This window comes from Lampris incognitus, chromosome 1 (assembly GCF_029633865.1).
Source record: "Lampris incognitus isolate fLamInc1 chromosome 1, fLamInc1.hap2, whole genome shotgun sequence".
In the NCBI taxonomy this organism is placed as follows: Eukaryota; Metazoa; Chordata; class Actinopteri; order Lampriformes; family Lampridae; genus Lampris; species Lampris incognitus.
The window spans coordinates 144,147,570-144,161,723 of record NC_079211.1 but is presented as its reverse complement, the minus strand read 5'-3'; the positions used below and the strand labels follow the sequence as shown (position 1 = coordinate 144,161,723).

The window sequence follows — 14,154 nt, the reverse complement described above, 5'->3', positions numbered from 1 at the left end:
CGAACAAAGAAAGGAGCAACATCTCCTGTGACAGATAGACGATCCTACCAAATAATATCTAACAATATCTCAAGTCTCTCTCTCCCCCCCAGGAATCTTCACTGCTCTACAACAGTGGTTTTACTATCTTTGAGCGAGCTCCTGCAGATGACCAGGAGCTACTGCAGGGGGAAAAAAAAAGAAAAAGAAAAAAGGGTCGTTTCTTCTCTCGTCCATGGTTGGCGTTGAAACTCCTGGCCGTCAGCCGACAAACGGAGGTGGGCAGCATGTTCCGTGGCGACGATCTCGCTCTTTCACGACGCAAAATAAGAGTTCTGCATGGAGTACAGGCGGTCGATGGGGTTCCCCACGCGGGCCTGCATGGAGCTGACTTCTGACGACGCCATGAAGCAGTCGCTGAGGCTGGTTAAAGACGTGTCGCTGTCTATGTCGTGGAATACAGAGTCGTTACCTGTGGGGAGACGACATGGAAAAGAGCCGTTATGGTGAGTTGTCAAAAGCATCATTTTTTTTGGATTCCCCCCCCCAATTTTCTCCCCAATTGTATCCGGCCAATTACCCCACCCTTCTGAGTCGTCCCGGTCACTGCTCCACCCCCTCTGCCGATCCGGGGAGGGCTGCAGACTACTGCGTGCCTCCACCGATACATGTGGAGTCGCCAGCCGCTTCTTTTCACCTGACAGTGAGGAGTTTCGCCAGGGGGACGTAGCGCGTGGGAGGATCACGCTGTTCCCCCCCCAGTTCCCCCTCCCCCCTGACTGCCCCTCTGCCCCAACCGACCAGAGGAGGCGCTAGTGCGGCGACCAGGAGACACATACCCACATCCGGCTTCCCACCCGCAGACACGGCCAACTGTGTCTGTAGGGACGCCTGACCAAGCCGGAGGTAACACGGGGGATTCGAACCGGCGATCCCCATGTTGGTAGGCGATGGAATAGACCGCCACGCCCCCGAAAAGCATCATTTTAAAGTCACGCCAAAACGCTAAGCCGCTTGCTACTGACCACAAAATCCAAAATGCAATCTTACAGTTATGACAGCGTTGCAAAATAATAATTACTGGGCGTCACGTTGAGAAACCGCCATGGTGTGTCATCATAATTTGTGAGAAGTGGTTTGTTAGATATCATCAAAGCTCACTTTTTGCTGCCCTCCCTGGGACAATCGTGGTCTGCGAGGGAGCATGTAAACAAGGGGCATCCTCCTAAAAGAGCTGGTTAATAGTAACTGTTTACGCCTTTCATAAAACCTCAGCATGTTATTTCTCTGGAGGGAATAGTTAACTTTATTACACTCTGGATCTTAATGATAGTGTTGCACAAAATGGGGACAGTGTGATGAGACATATCTTTTAATGCCTTGCCAATATTGTTCTTTTCCCCGAACCAAAGGAGAGTGATGAGACTGGGGGTTTAGGCTCTTCCAACTGAGAGGAACTAAATGGAGGCAAATTATAAGGAAGTTATGAACTTGAGGAAATGGTCCCTCTGGGACTTGTTGAGGACACCGCTCAGAAATGTGGCGTTCCAGTTACATCCTGTAGACTCCGACTTGATTGACTGATCCTTCGCCTCCTTCTTGTTTGTGTTTTCTTCTTCTTTGTTGTACCACACACAAACCCAGCAGAGGCCGAATCTTTCCGTTCTGGCACAAAACTTCTCACAACACTTTTGTCATATTTTTTTAATCGCCAAAATGTCCATACAAACCACCACTGGAAACCATCACATGTCTCAGCAGCATGGGCAGGAGGGGGGGGGCGTAAGACACGTTAAACTGATTTTAAAATGAACTTCAAAAACCGACAGTCTGTGAGTGTGCTTGTGTTATCTCACGTGGGAGGGTAAACTGCTCATACCCTGCTCATACAGCTTAAATCAGGGGGCTGTGGTCAGACATGTGTCCCGCACTGGGGAGCTATGAGGTTGATCAAGGGACAGGCATAGCATGTGTGTGTTGGGGTGGGGGGGGCTGCTGGGGGTTGGGTGGTGGAAGGGGATGGATGCTCACCATATGGGTTCATGTGGTCACCGGGCATCTGTGGGGGAGTGAGCCCCTGTTGAAATGGATCCGTACTGTAGCCATTCTGATCCATGGCAACCAGCTGCTGCTGAGGCGGAGCCAGCGGCGTAAAGGAGTTCATCATCCCCTCCATCCGACTGGACATCACCTCTGCAAGAGAGGAAATCAAATGGGAAAATATATTTATATATATATAAAAAGTACAGCTTGTTGTATAATTCAGCAGTGGACATGGGATGACTGTGCAAGTCACGAGGGGTCTGGGGCAGAGTGTGACTAAGCGCCCCCTGAATGACCTTTGAACCCCCATTGAGACGCTAAAATATATCATGAGGGGCGGCTCTAAAACTGAATTTAGTCACAAATTCACACTCGGGGTTTTGATTATTATGTTGGGGGTGATTATTCATGGCAATAACGGGGCCCATCAAACGAGCTGGGGGTCATTCCTACACTGTGCGGAATGTACCTTTAACTAAGCACGCTATACCGACAGCAGAGCACAGATACTATATACTTGGTCATACTCTGTTGTGTACCCAGGTTGTAAGAATTAGGTAGTAAGTGATCAGTATTAATGGTGGAGGTATAATACAGGCAGACGGAGCCATGTCTGCAAGCTACGCCTCACAACTACCTGCACCGCCTGTCTCCATCTTTAACTACATCCACATGAAGCTACTCTTTCTTTTCTTTTCTCTTTTTACAATCCCCTTGTAAAACACTTAACTAAGCGGCGAGCGGGACACACAGGCCTTGTGGCTTCGTGGGTGAAGCCCGGCTCCCCTGCACTTTCTTTTGCAGTGGTTGAGCTCAATTGTGGAATGACGCAAGCCGCTCGCTCCGTCTGAGCGCCACGAGTTTTCCGACACGCACTTTTTTCTGATGTTGAAGCGCTCTCGTTTGGATCTGCTGCCTCTAATGAATGTGCGACCTCTAAACCGGCTCTTCCCTAAACAAACCGTGGTCGAACCCGACCACAAATAAAAACACATTGGCCGTGGTATCTTTCAGCTTAAGACAACACTTCTCCGGCGCTGAGATATGGTCGCACCCCTCCCACGCATTACCGGCACCTACCTCCCATTTCTCCGAAATGCATGACTACAGTCCTCGCATTCTCCATCTTGGGAAACCCCGAGAGACATGGAATAACACCCGGGAGGTCATATGCCAGCAAAGGCCATTACAACTACCCTTATTCAATGTCTCTTCCAGTCCAGTTATGAACTAATGGTTGTCTCCATCTGGTTACCGGCCAGTTACCCCGCTCTTCCGAGCCGTCCCGGTCGCTGCTCCACCTCCTCCGCCGATCCGGGGAGGGCTGCAGACTACCACATGCCTCCTCCGATACATGTGGAGTCGCCAGCCGCTTCTTTTCACCTGATCGTGAGGAGTTTCACCAGGGGGACGTAGCGCGTGAGAGGGTCACGCTGTTCCCGCCCCGACCAACCAGAGGAGGTGCTAGCGCAGCGACCAGGACACACACCACCCGCAGACACGGCATATTGTGTCTGTAGGGACGCCCGACCAAGCTGGAGGCAACACAGGGGTTCGAACCGGGGATCCCCGTGTTGGTAGGCAACGGAACAGACCGCCACGCCGCCCGGACGCCCCACCCCAAAGTCCTTCTAATAAGCTACTGTGATAGCGTGTAGTTCATATAGCTGCTAAACCGACCGAAGTGGGAAACGGCGTTGGGATATCGGTCCGTTGCCATCTTTGCAGGTTTCTGTACTATACCTTGGCCGAGTCTTTGAGAGTTCTGCTGCTCTTGTTGTTGCTGCTGTCGCCTTGCCAACTTCTTCATCTGTAAAGAAGGAGTAGAAGTTGTGAAGAACTCCCAAAACTAACATGTGCTCGCTTTAATTTGAAAAGAATGCTCCTTGCTGTTCACCCTCAAATGAACCGCGTGAAGCTGCATCTCGGCGCACTTCATTGTCAAATATCAAAGCTCTTTTCTCCTCTTCCCTCCAGATAATAATCGGAACGCAGAGGGTGTAGACATTTAATGCAAGGGTGAGGTGGATTTGCAACCCTTTGCGCTTTACTTTTGTGAAAGGAATGTGGTGATAACTTCAGCGTGCATAGTTAGGGTGATTTATTCGCTGGACTCCTCTCCTGCGAGGGCGAGATGGGACGGGGCTGTTGTGTCCTGACACAATTGCTAAATACGAACGGAAGTAGCTCACGAGTCCCCGCCCCCACCGTGTTCGCACCTTGGCTCTCTGGTTCTGGAACCACACCTGCACCACCCGGACGCTTAGTCCCGTCTCGGCGGCCAGCGTCTCCCTCACCTGAGACGAGAGAGACAAAATACGTGCACCGTTACAGAGGAAAACGAAGACACACAACAACAACCATAGACTCACACAGGAACAGATTGAAATGGTTTGTGTTTTTTATATGGCTGGCACGGGTCCAAATGGGCTCTCTGCCTCTTTTATTTCGCTTTGATATCAGTGAATGCTGAATTAGTGCAATGCTCCTCGGACCTCTCGGTTTCTGCGTCTTCAAAGCCCAGGACCGGCTGCAGGACATGTTTTTAAGGCTTACTCTGTTAAAGGGCGGCTCCCCCCCCCCCCCCCTTCTCGGTTTGTCATTTGGTTGCAGGCAGACTGTGCTACGCCACTACATCGGTTAACACAGAACAGAATCCCGCTCACCACTTCAAAGCCCGGCTCTGAGGTGGGGGGTGGGTGGGGGCGCTTTTGAATTTGAGAATTTTATTTGTGAGACTACCGTAGAGCCTGCGGTTTGTGTTTAATTCTCCGCGTCCACTACGCGAATGGAAGGGATTCGGTGTTGGGAGGATGGTGCGAAACAGCACGGCAACTAAAACCTACTGCTGCTTGTGAACACCTCGAGTCCGCGTTGAGACACACGTGGTTGGGTGTCGGGTCCGACCCACCTTTCTGCAGGGTTTGGAGGACACCTCGAAAGACGCTTTAAAGGCCCGTCTCTGTTGGGTGGTCAAGATGGTGCGGGGTCTTTTGGGCCTCCTGGGATCCTTCCCGTCGTCCCCTTTCCCCTGGCCTCCCATGCCTTTCTCCGGCTTGATGTCCAACTCCTCGTCATCGCTTTTCTCTGCAAGATAGAGTCATTTTTTTTTTCTCCCCCACAACATCAGCTCGGGTTTGAACCGGCTACACCCCTTAAGTCAGTGACAGTCCGCTGATGAATCTATTTTCGTTCTACTCTTTTCCAAGAGATTCAGACACCACAAGTGCATAATCAAAGGGGACACATGTGTTTTTAATACTCGGTTATCAATTTATTACGAGGAATAGGCCGCATGCCTGTTCTATAGACTCGCAGGGGTGAGTAGCCCTGCAGCAGAGCGCAATGATGTATGCACGCGTGTCATTAAAATGGACACTGTGTCATTTGTAATTTATTGTTCTCAGCTTTGTCTGGTTTACACTAAATCAATCTTTTGATAAGAAAACTGCATTTACTGCAACATGAAAAGGCGGCAGACAGACATGTGGGAAACGTGTCGCCCGTGACACTGCAAAGAAATTAAGACTTTTTGCTCCGTTTCAGAGCTAAAATTTCTCCATGGGCCCTAACATTCTTGTTGTCCACAGCAGGATATTACTGCTTTGAGTAATAAACCCAATAACTGAGATTAATTTCCATGTTCTGCGTCGTATGATGTGCGAAGAAAGTAAAATAACAGCTATGGGAGGAGCGGCGGTCATTTTTTTCATTTCCTTAACATTGAAATTACAATTATTTTGCAACCAGTAAGCAAATGAATACATATTTAATGCTATATTGAACCACTTGGTGACTTAAGGGATATTTCTTGCTTCGTTAATCTAAATTTGTTGAATTTACTTCTGCAGGTTTTTATCCTCTAGTAATGGCGTCGTAAATAAACAAAACGTAGCCACCAAGTATATCGTCTACAGTGAATTGTAACTGTCAAATCTGAGGCATAATCACGAACCCTTTGATGTGACTTGCCCTGTAATGACGTGTATCACTAGTAGCGGTGGCTACATTTTGCAGAGAACTTCGAATTTCACTTTCGAGCCCCAAGACTTCTTAAGATGAGAACCATGTAGACACAACATGTGAAATTAAAAAAAAAAAAGAAGAAAAAAAAAGGGCGGCGAAGCAATTATCGCTCAACGTAGGTCGGTGAGACGGAAAGCAAGCGCTCCCAAACACAAACCAGCGGTGCTGTTAACGGAGCCTGATGATGTAGGGTCCCACTGACTGCTGAGGAGACCCATACATGACGGCTCCGTGTCTCACGTCATCTGGTTCTGATATGTCTCCACATCTCGCCGCTGAAAAAAAACCTACATTTCATCTGCCGCATGCCGAGGTTAACCTCTGTTCATGTCAACATTTTCTCCAGCTTGGGTTTTGGAGCCATGCACGGAGAGAGACAAGCCTCTGTGATACACCGAGGCACAACCAAGCGAGGAAGTAAAGCAAATATTCCCATAAGTTGACAAAGTTGACACAGGCACAGATGTATTTGACAAATTCCCTGCTTTTGTGCATGTTTAAATGTGAGCCAGATGGTAGTGAACAGTGGGGCTTGGCGATACGCCTCGTAGTGAGTGGAGGCTACAGTCGAGGAACACTAGAGCTGATAAGAGAGGAGGCGCAGCTTGGCTTTCTGCAGAGAGACCCCAAATCCTTCTGTCACTCACCATGATACAGTGATTTAATTCTTTCCAGCACCAGATCCTGCCCACACATGGATAGTCATTAATACAGGGTGGCTTGGCTTCGTCCTGTTTCCACTTCCTACTGTATATCATAAACCTACGCTCCTCGCCCAAATTGGAATACTACAAAATCAACCGCCGAAAAGCGGCAGATGTAGCTATCTTAGAAGTTCCTCTTTTTGATGCTTTAACTCCATACAAGTGGTTACTGCCATTTTATTGTTCTTAACTCAGTAAAATTAATTGGGGGAAAACTTGAGCTTTTTAGCGTTCGGAACGCTCGCGGCATGACCTGATTACCATTTTAGTGGCGTACATACTGTGTACAAAATAGTTCAAACGCACAAATCTGGTAAATTACAGGCTGCAGTGGGCGCTGCTGGACATATAAAGGGCCGATTCAGGATAGATAGATCCAAGATGGAGCACTTTTATCACGGCCCCGACTGTACGAGTAATACGGCCCGCGGAGCACAACACCGGGGTGCCATGCTGCGTTAGCACCAGCCTGTTGTTCTCGTGTTTGTGTGAGAGAACGCGGAGGGGCTTACCTGAGTCTGAGTCATCGGGGCTAACCGAGCTGAGCAAGTCCTTCTCCCTCTCGTAGTCGATCTTGCACAGCAGCTGACCCTCCTTCAGGACAAACTCGTCCCCCTTCCTCAGCTGGCGGTCGCACACGCAGCAGCAAAAGCAGTTCAGGTGGTACACACACTCCAGGGCCCGCATCACGAACTCCGTGGGGGCAATCTTCTCCATGCAGCCGCTGCACTTGGTCGCAAACAACCTGGAGAGCGCGAAGAAGAGGAGGGTGCTGTGAAGATGATAAACTGTTAAAAGCTAAACAACCTGGAGAGCATGACGAAGAAGAGGGTGTTGTGACGATGATAGACTGTTAAAAGCTGAACAACCCAAGTTATATATATACTATATATATATATATGTGTGTATATATGTATATATATATATATATATATATATACTATACATATACATACAGCATGCCACAGCTGTTATCTTGGCTAGCTGTGTGTGTGTCTGTTTTGTCCCCTATAGCCTTGCTTGAATTGCCCATCGAGGGGAGTCAAAGTGGAGGCAGGATCCCCCGCTAATCCTTTGGGCAGCCAACAAGGTGATTCTTTTGACAGTAGCTCATCTGTTAAACTGTCCAGGATGGACTCGGCCACACATCATTCAACCTGAGATCAGTCATGGGCACCCAAAAACTCTTTTGCAACCCCCCCCACCCCAAAAAAAAAAAGACTGGTTAATTGTGTTCATGTGAAAAGAAGATGTTTACTCCGAACATGTCAAGATGACAACCGAAGATTCCGGTCGAGCTCTTCACCTACGCCACATGCTCTGCACTTTTCATATCCACGATATTCCCAACCTAGCAGATGCCATATCTACAAGTCCTGATGATGATTCATTTCTCGTGACTGGGCTGCCTCGTAATCTTTTCATATCTCATCTTACAGTCAAATATTACGCCTCCGTGGTGCGGCACTGCCTCCATCACCGTATCCCAGACAACACCTCCATCTTCTTTTATATCCTTTCAGGAAGATGTTTGCATTGTTTTATTGGCGGGCTGAGAGGCATTTAATTCATTCTCTGTTGTTCAGAAGAAGCCACATTAAATGGAGCAAGGAGGCAGGGAGTGTGGTTGATCTTGTCCAGCCGTAAAGCTGAATTTATTAGCGGCCCCTTTGTTTGCCCTGGTCTGGAAGACAGCTGGCAACCGCCTATCTATTTGTGGTGAACATCTATTTCATTGTGCGAGGCAGGGTGGCAGCGAGCGCGGCAGTCCACATCATCTGCTAGTGCGGGACAGGGATGAGCGGCGGTGATGAATATAATGTGTAAATATGAGTGGAGGGAAACCAGAGGATGGTTTTGTTATGGTAATAGTGTTGTAGGTGCTGATTGACTACTGATACACTGATAGTGTGCATGTGTGTGTGTGGGGGGGGGGGTTGTGTATGTGGCCCACGGCCTACTACTACAGCAGCTGTATGCGTGGCGGAAACAAGACGGGGTGGGTTTTGACGGTGTCTGTGCGGCTTTTGTAAAATAATTGCTTTGCTGCTACCTCTCAGAGCGGCACCAACAAAGCACCGCTGCAAGTTCAATTCCAACGCCGCCTTAATTACATCCAAAACAATCGACAGGGGGTCTTTTGCCCGCCGACGGACGGCGTTCATACCCCACGACCGAGAACCGCACCTAACGCGACGCGGCAAACGGCAATCCCGATCTCTTCTTCTTCTATTCTCTTTTTGAACCGTCGCGCAACGGCGAAAACAACAGAGATATCAAAACTGGCACACTGGCGGGGCTCGCACAATCCTTTAATCTTTCATTTATGATACTAAGTTAAGGAGATTATTATTCAACTATGGAAAAAAACCTCACGGATAATCCTTTGAAAAAGAAATGTTGGCATGTTTCTCAAACAAGCAAGAGTGCTTGTTGCGGTGACCTGCCAACCCCGGCTTTATTTATCCTGCACAATTCAGCGATTCACAAACTTTACTCGGTCACTGCAAAATACTGTCAAAGAGCAACATAACATCGTTGAACCCCCCCCCCCCACCACCCCAAAAAAAAAAAAGCCTAGCAAGTGATGCCGCTAAAACTAAACGCAAGATTTAGTGTCTCCAATTTTCCTGAATGTTCGGCCGGATTAGCATGTTGCATTCTTGGATCGGAGAGGAAGGGTGATGAATCTGTCAAGACCAGTTCCCAGCTTTAACTCTAATGTTTAGCTAATGATTGGTAGCTTATCCCAAGAAAGAGACAGAAAAGCTGAGGAAATGACTTGTTAGATGTGTCCTGGATTGCGCATTCACCTACAACCACTCTCTCAAATCTTCTCATCCAGATGAAAACATTCTCATTGAGCCCTCGTTCCTTTCTTCCTTTTCCTCGCCGAGTCTAATCTTGTAAGCCATTATTTTTCTATTTCCCCTCTCTGTCACTTTGCATTATTTTTGCTGCTGTAATTCCTATTCGTCCCTTCTGGAATCTTCCTGTCCTGCTTTGTCCTCCGGTCTAATCCGGACTTTCTGCCTGTTTTCAGTCCCCGGTCCCCGCTCCCAGTGGGGTTCAGATGGAATAGCCATGCATGACGCCCCTTCTATGGCAACCACACCTCCACAGGAAGGCAACGGTGACTTTTCGGATGGGCAGAGAGGGCCTTTGAGAAGCTGGCAGCAGAAGTAAATCCTTCTCTAAGGAACAAGGAGAATTAGCAGGGAGCAGTGGACTAGGGATTTAACCCTACCCCTCTCCTTTGAAAGGCACAGTCAGTCCCACTCCCGCGGCTCGCCACAATCAAACAGAGGAGGAGTGGGGAGGTGGCGGCAGGGAGAGGAGAACACAACTCCCTGAATGACACAAGCAGTGGATTGTGGAGGAGCCTAATCCCACTTTAATACCTTTCCAAGTTCAGCTGCTAAAGAATGCTCTTTAAAACAACACCACTGTGTGAGCAGTGAAGGCTGACCAGGGGGAGGCACGCCATTCAACCTCCCCAACATTACCTGATTAGTGGATTGAGGCCCAGGCCATTGGGCCGGCACACCAACAGCAGACACGGGAGAAGGTGTAAATTCTATTTACGCGTTTCCATATACCTATATAGTACATTATATATATATATATATATATAAATATAAAATCCCAGTTAATAAACACATCGGCAACTTGGGCTCTCCCGACTCCGGGGACGGCATTAGCCGAGGACAGATTGCCGTTGTGCGAGCTCTCGGTGAACATCTACTGGGACACAGCTGAAGAGATGAAGTACAGACGTAGCCGAAACCGGACTCTGCCTTAATGTGATTTAAATGACCTTTCCGCTGTTTCTGTTTTCCTGCTCGATCCCGCTGACCCCGACGCGAGACGACTCGTATCGGTCTGAAACCCACGCCGCGACCCTCGGTGTTTTGACGGCGTGGGTAACACGATTCCCGCTGACGCGGCTAGCGGGGTCAACATCATCGGCGTGATGGGCGCCCGCGCTCGGCTGTTTGCGAAGGGACAGGGGAAGAAGGGGAGAACGCCGTAAAGAGGACCACCAGCGTGAAAGCCCTTGTCTCAGCCCCTCGCTTTTCCCCTCCCACACCTGAGCGCACAGATCGAGTGACGGGATCCTCCTTGTGTGGATCAATGACTGCACCTCAAGCAGAGAAGTGTCAATATTTACCCAGGCCTCCCCAGAACTACGCTTATAAATAAAAAAAGAGCCCTGCTCAGCACATGCCTTTGTCCCACAGGAATCATCACGTCCTTCGTTTTAATCCTCAGCTCCCATCATCCCTTGTCTACCCCCCCCCCCCCCTGCGTGATGTTTGGTCCTCTTTGACACAGCCTATCATTCTGTCGAGGTCCCTCGTACCAAACTGATGTTGCGTTCCCGACGATGTAAAACAACACACACACACACACACAACAGCACATTACAATGAAGACAAAGCTTGTGGACCGACGTGAATTTTATCTGAGGAATATTTCAGCCGAGCCAAGCGCAGCTAAGAGACTTTCTTCTCTCCCTTGTTCCTCCTCTCTGTTCCCCCTTTCGAGGCGCTTTGGCAAAGTGTGCACTTTCCCTTTGAACAGATTACCGGCAACTTAAAGTGTGACAACATCTTAAGCTCTAACCACATGTTGCCGACGATTTCCCTCCACAGACATTATACTCTCAATGCCTCCGCCATAGTGCAAGGATCAGGACGACTGGGTGGGATAAAAGAGATACTCAGGTGAGTAAGAGAGGGAGAGGGAGATAGACAACGAGGGGGTGGGGGGGGTCGGAGGAGGGGGTGAGGAGTTTGCTTGAGGCACTTGATAATCGGGCTACATTTAGCAGCACATGCTACGGGTCTCGCTCGCCGCCCTTTGTTGTCGAACAACATTCGGAAAAATACCATAACAATTTAGGGAAGAATAGCCCCGGGCTATTACGTCACCGCATCCCGTCAAAGACCGAGGGGATGAGGATTAGTCCGGAGAACAGCTGTGAGCCATTACTTTGAAGATGGGCTCTTGTGCTGGGGCGGGAAACCTGTGGCCTTGCCAATCATGCGGAGGTGAGAGATGAGGCCTACGAGGCAGGTCAGACGGAGGCCTCCCGGCTGTACAAAGTGGCTGTGCAGCAACCGGTCGACAATGTATGGCTGACACTTCCTGGTGTACTTCTCTGATCCACCGAGCCAACAGTCCGGCTAGAATCGGAACTTGTGCAATCAGAAATTCAACTTGTGCAATCAGAAATTCAACTTGTGCAATCAGAAATTCAACTTGTGCAATCGGAAATTCAACTTGTGCAATCAGAAATTCAAATTTTTGGAGTTTGCACCTCTTTTTTTTTTGACCCACGTAACTTCTGATCAACTCGCGTCCGACGCAACTTTTTGTTGCGAATTTCCGCCGCTGGAACGGTCCGCCGCTCGTCTTCTGGGAGCCATCAGCGCAGCAGAGGTCCCTCAAACGAGCTGGATGCTGACTGATTATCAGCTGCTTCGCAGCTTGAGACCCCGCCTGGGCCCAGGAAGTGGGGCTCCATGTGCTCTGCAGTCAGCGTGGACACCCACGTGTTGCATCCGTATCTCTCATTCCCGCTGCCTGCCACCTCTGCGGCCGGACGCCGTCCTCGTCCCAGAAGTCGTCGTGCTTCCTTACGGCCGTGTTGTCCTCCAGATACAGCTGACGCGGCATGTTGACCGCACGGCTCTAAAGATAGCAACCTGAAATTGGCTGATCCCGGTGTCTAATTGCTTGCAGAGGCGCAGAGGTAAAAAAAAAAAAAAAAAACAAGAGAAGAAGGAGATATAATAACATGCCACAGAAAGGGATTACTTTAATGCGATGGGTGTCTGCGTGGGTAAACATAACCCAACTAAAATTATTTCCGTTTCGTTAACTAATCCTTCTGAGTGTCACGTCTCCGGCACAATAAGGACATCGAAACAAACATTTCTGGACGGACGAGTCAGTGAACAGTTATGGTGTGGAGAAAGAAAAGGGGGGAGGGGTGTGTGCCAGCAATAACACCGCGCACATAACCGATCTGAACAACTGACCCGGTTTCGGAGTATCAGCGTTTCCCCTTTGGAGCACAGATTCATGGGAAGTAATGAAGCCAAAATAAAAAGTGCCATCCTTCTCGTCCCCGGGGCCAGCTCCAGTCAGCTTTAAAAGCTGCTTAATCGCCAGCCCGCGCTTACCGCATTAGCATAATAATGGCCTTTAAATTGAGGCTCTTTGTTTTTTAATTAAACTCCCAGCAGGTAAAAGTAAAACACATTAAAGGGAGACGCGTACACCAGTAATGGCCCAAAGGTGCCTTCTCCATCACAGCGGCCTGGCCGGCGGGCTCTGCCTCCCCCCCCCCCCTGCGCCGCGCAGCGGCCCCGGCCGCCTGCGAGCTCGCCGGGGACGAATGAGGCGAGCTGATTGCGCTTGGCGCGGAAAGGGCGGCGAGATAATAGCCGGGGACGCGTTGGGTGTCCGCATCTGCCCCGCGTTACGAAGCGATAACGCAAAGTAATGGCCGCCGAGCAGAGCTTGGCGCGCTAGAGTTGGTCACCGTCTCGGGTTGAGGCGACGCCGGTGGGTTTTTTTTATTTGTCGGACGGCCGCTTCATCCCCACAGCGGTGTGAGCCGGTCCTCAGACACGTCCCCGGCCGCCCGGCCGCATCCGTACGTAGAACCGAGGTAATCCAAACCCTTAAGTCGTTATTCAAATTACCACATTCCAGTCGTTGTGTGTTCTACGGTTTAGTCGGCGGGGGGGGGGGGGGGGGGGGGGGGGGGGGGGATGCGGTTAAACATGTATGATCGCGTCGACGTGCATCACAACAGATCTATATATCACCATCACAACACGTGCGAGTACTAGCAGCACATCCATCACGGCCTTAGACTAGTGAGGAGGGCTTTAGAAATTGGGGAGGGGGGGGGGCTCCCACCTTGGCCTATAGCCTACCAGCATATGCAAACTAGAGGTATGACATACGCCATGGCAGGTATTGATTTAGGGCCCACGTCTCACTTCTGCTCGAGAGAGACTGCTTCGACGGTTAAAATTCCTCCTTTCTTTTTCTTTTTCTTTTTTTCACACTTCTGTTTGTTCGAGGGAGGTGCCAAAAGCAACAGGAGGGTGCTGAGAATTGTCCCCGCAGCACCGAGCGATCCGTCGCTTCTGCTTCACGTGTGCCCGATAATGAGCCGCCAGGCCTAATCTGCGATAACACCGCCCCTCCTCCGCAGGTTATGGAAAGAATTCGCCGGTGCCCGCCGCCGCACAGGTAGAACAAAGGCTTTGTTGTGAGAGGACCGTGCGGCGGGCAGCGGCGGAGGCCTGAGCACACATCTAAACACGGGAGGAGCGAGCGGCCGGGCGCGCGCACACAGCACTGTTTGGACAGCTGCTGT

The 14,154-nt window shown here is 49.9% G+C and overlaps 1 protein-coding gene across 2 annotated transcripts in view; it reads right to left on the bottom strand.

Annotated features, from left to right (window-relative positions):
* Positions 1-239: 239 nt before the first annotated feature.
* The window catches only part of lmx1bb (LIM homeobox transcription factor 1, beta b), a 48,394-nt gene continuing 34,479 nt past the window's right edge, over positions 240-14,154 (bottom strand). Inside the window, exons 3-8 of one of the 2 annotated variants that reach the window (XM_056290635.1) lie at positions 7,265-7,497; positions 4,934-5,109; positions 4,242-4,319; positions 3,766-3,832; positions 2,011-2,172; positions 240-451 (exon numbers count right to left, since the gene is read on the bottom strand). In XM_056290635.1, coding sequence (XP_056146610.1) covers positions 294-451; positions 2,011-2,172; positions 3,766-3,832; positions 4,242-4,319; positions 4,934-5,109; positions 7,265-7,497 — 874 coding nt within the window. In that variant the 3' untranslated portion in view covers positions 240-293. The remainder of the gene's footprint in view (positions 452-2,010; positions 2,173-3,765; positions 3,833-4,241; positions 4,320-4,933; positions 5,110-7,264; positions 7,498-14,154) is intronic. The other variant, XM_056290643.1, reaches the window with a different exon arrangement.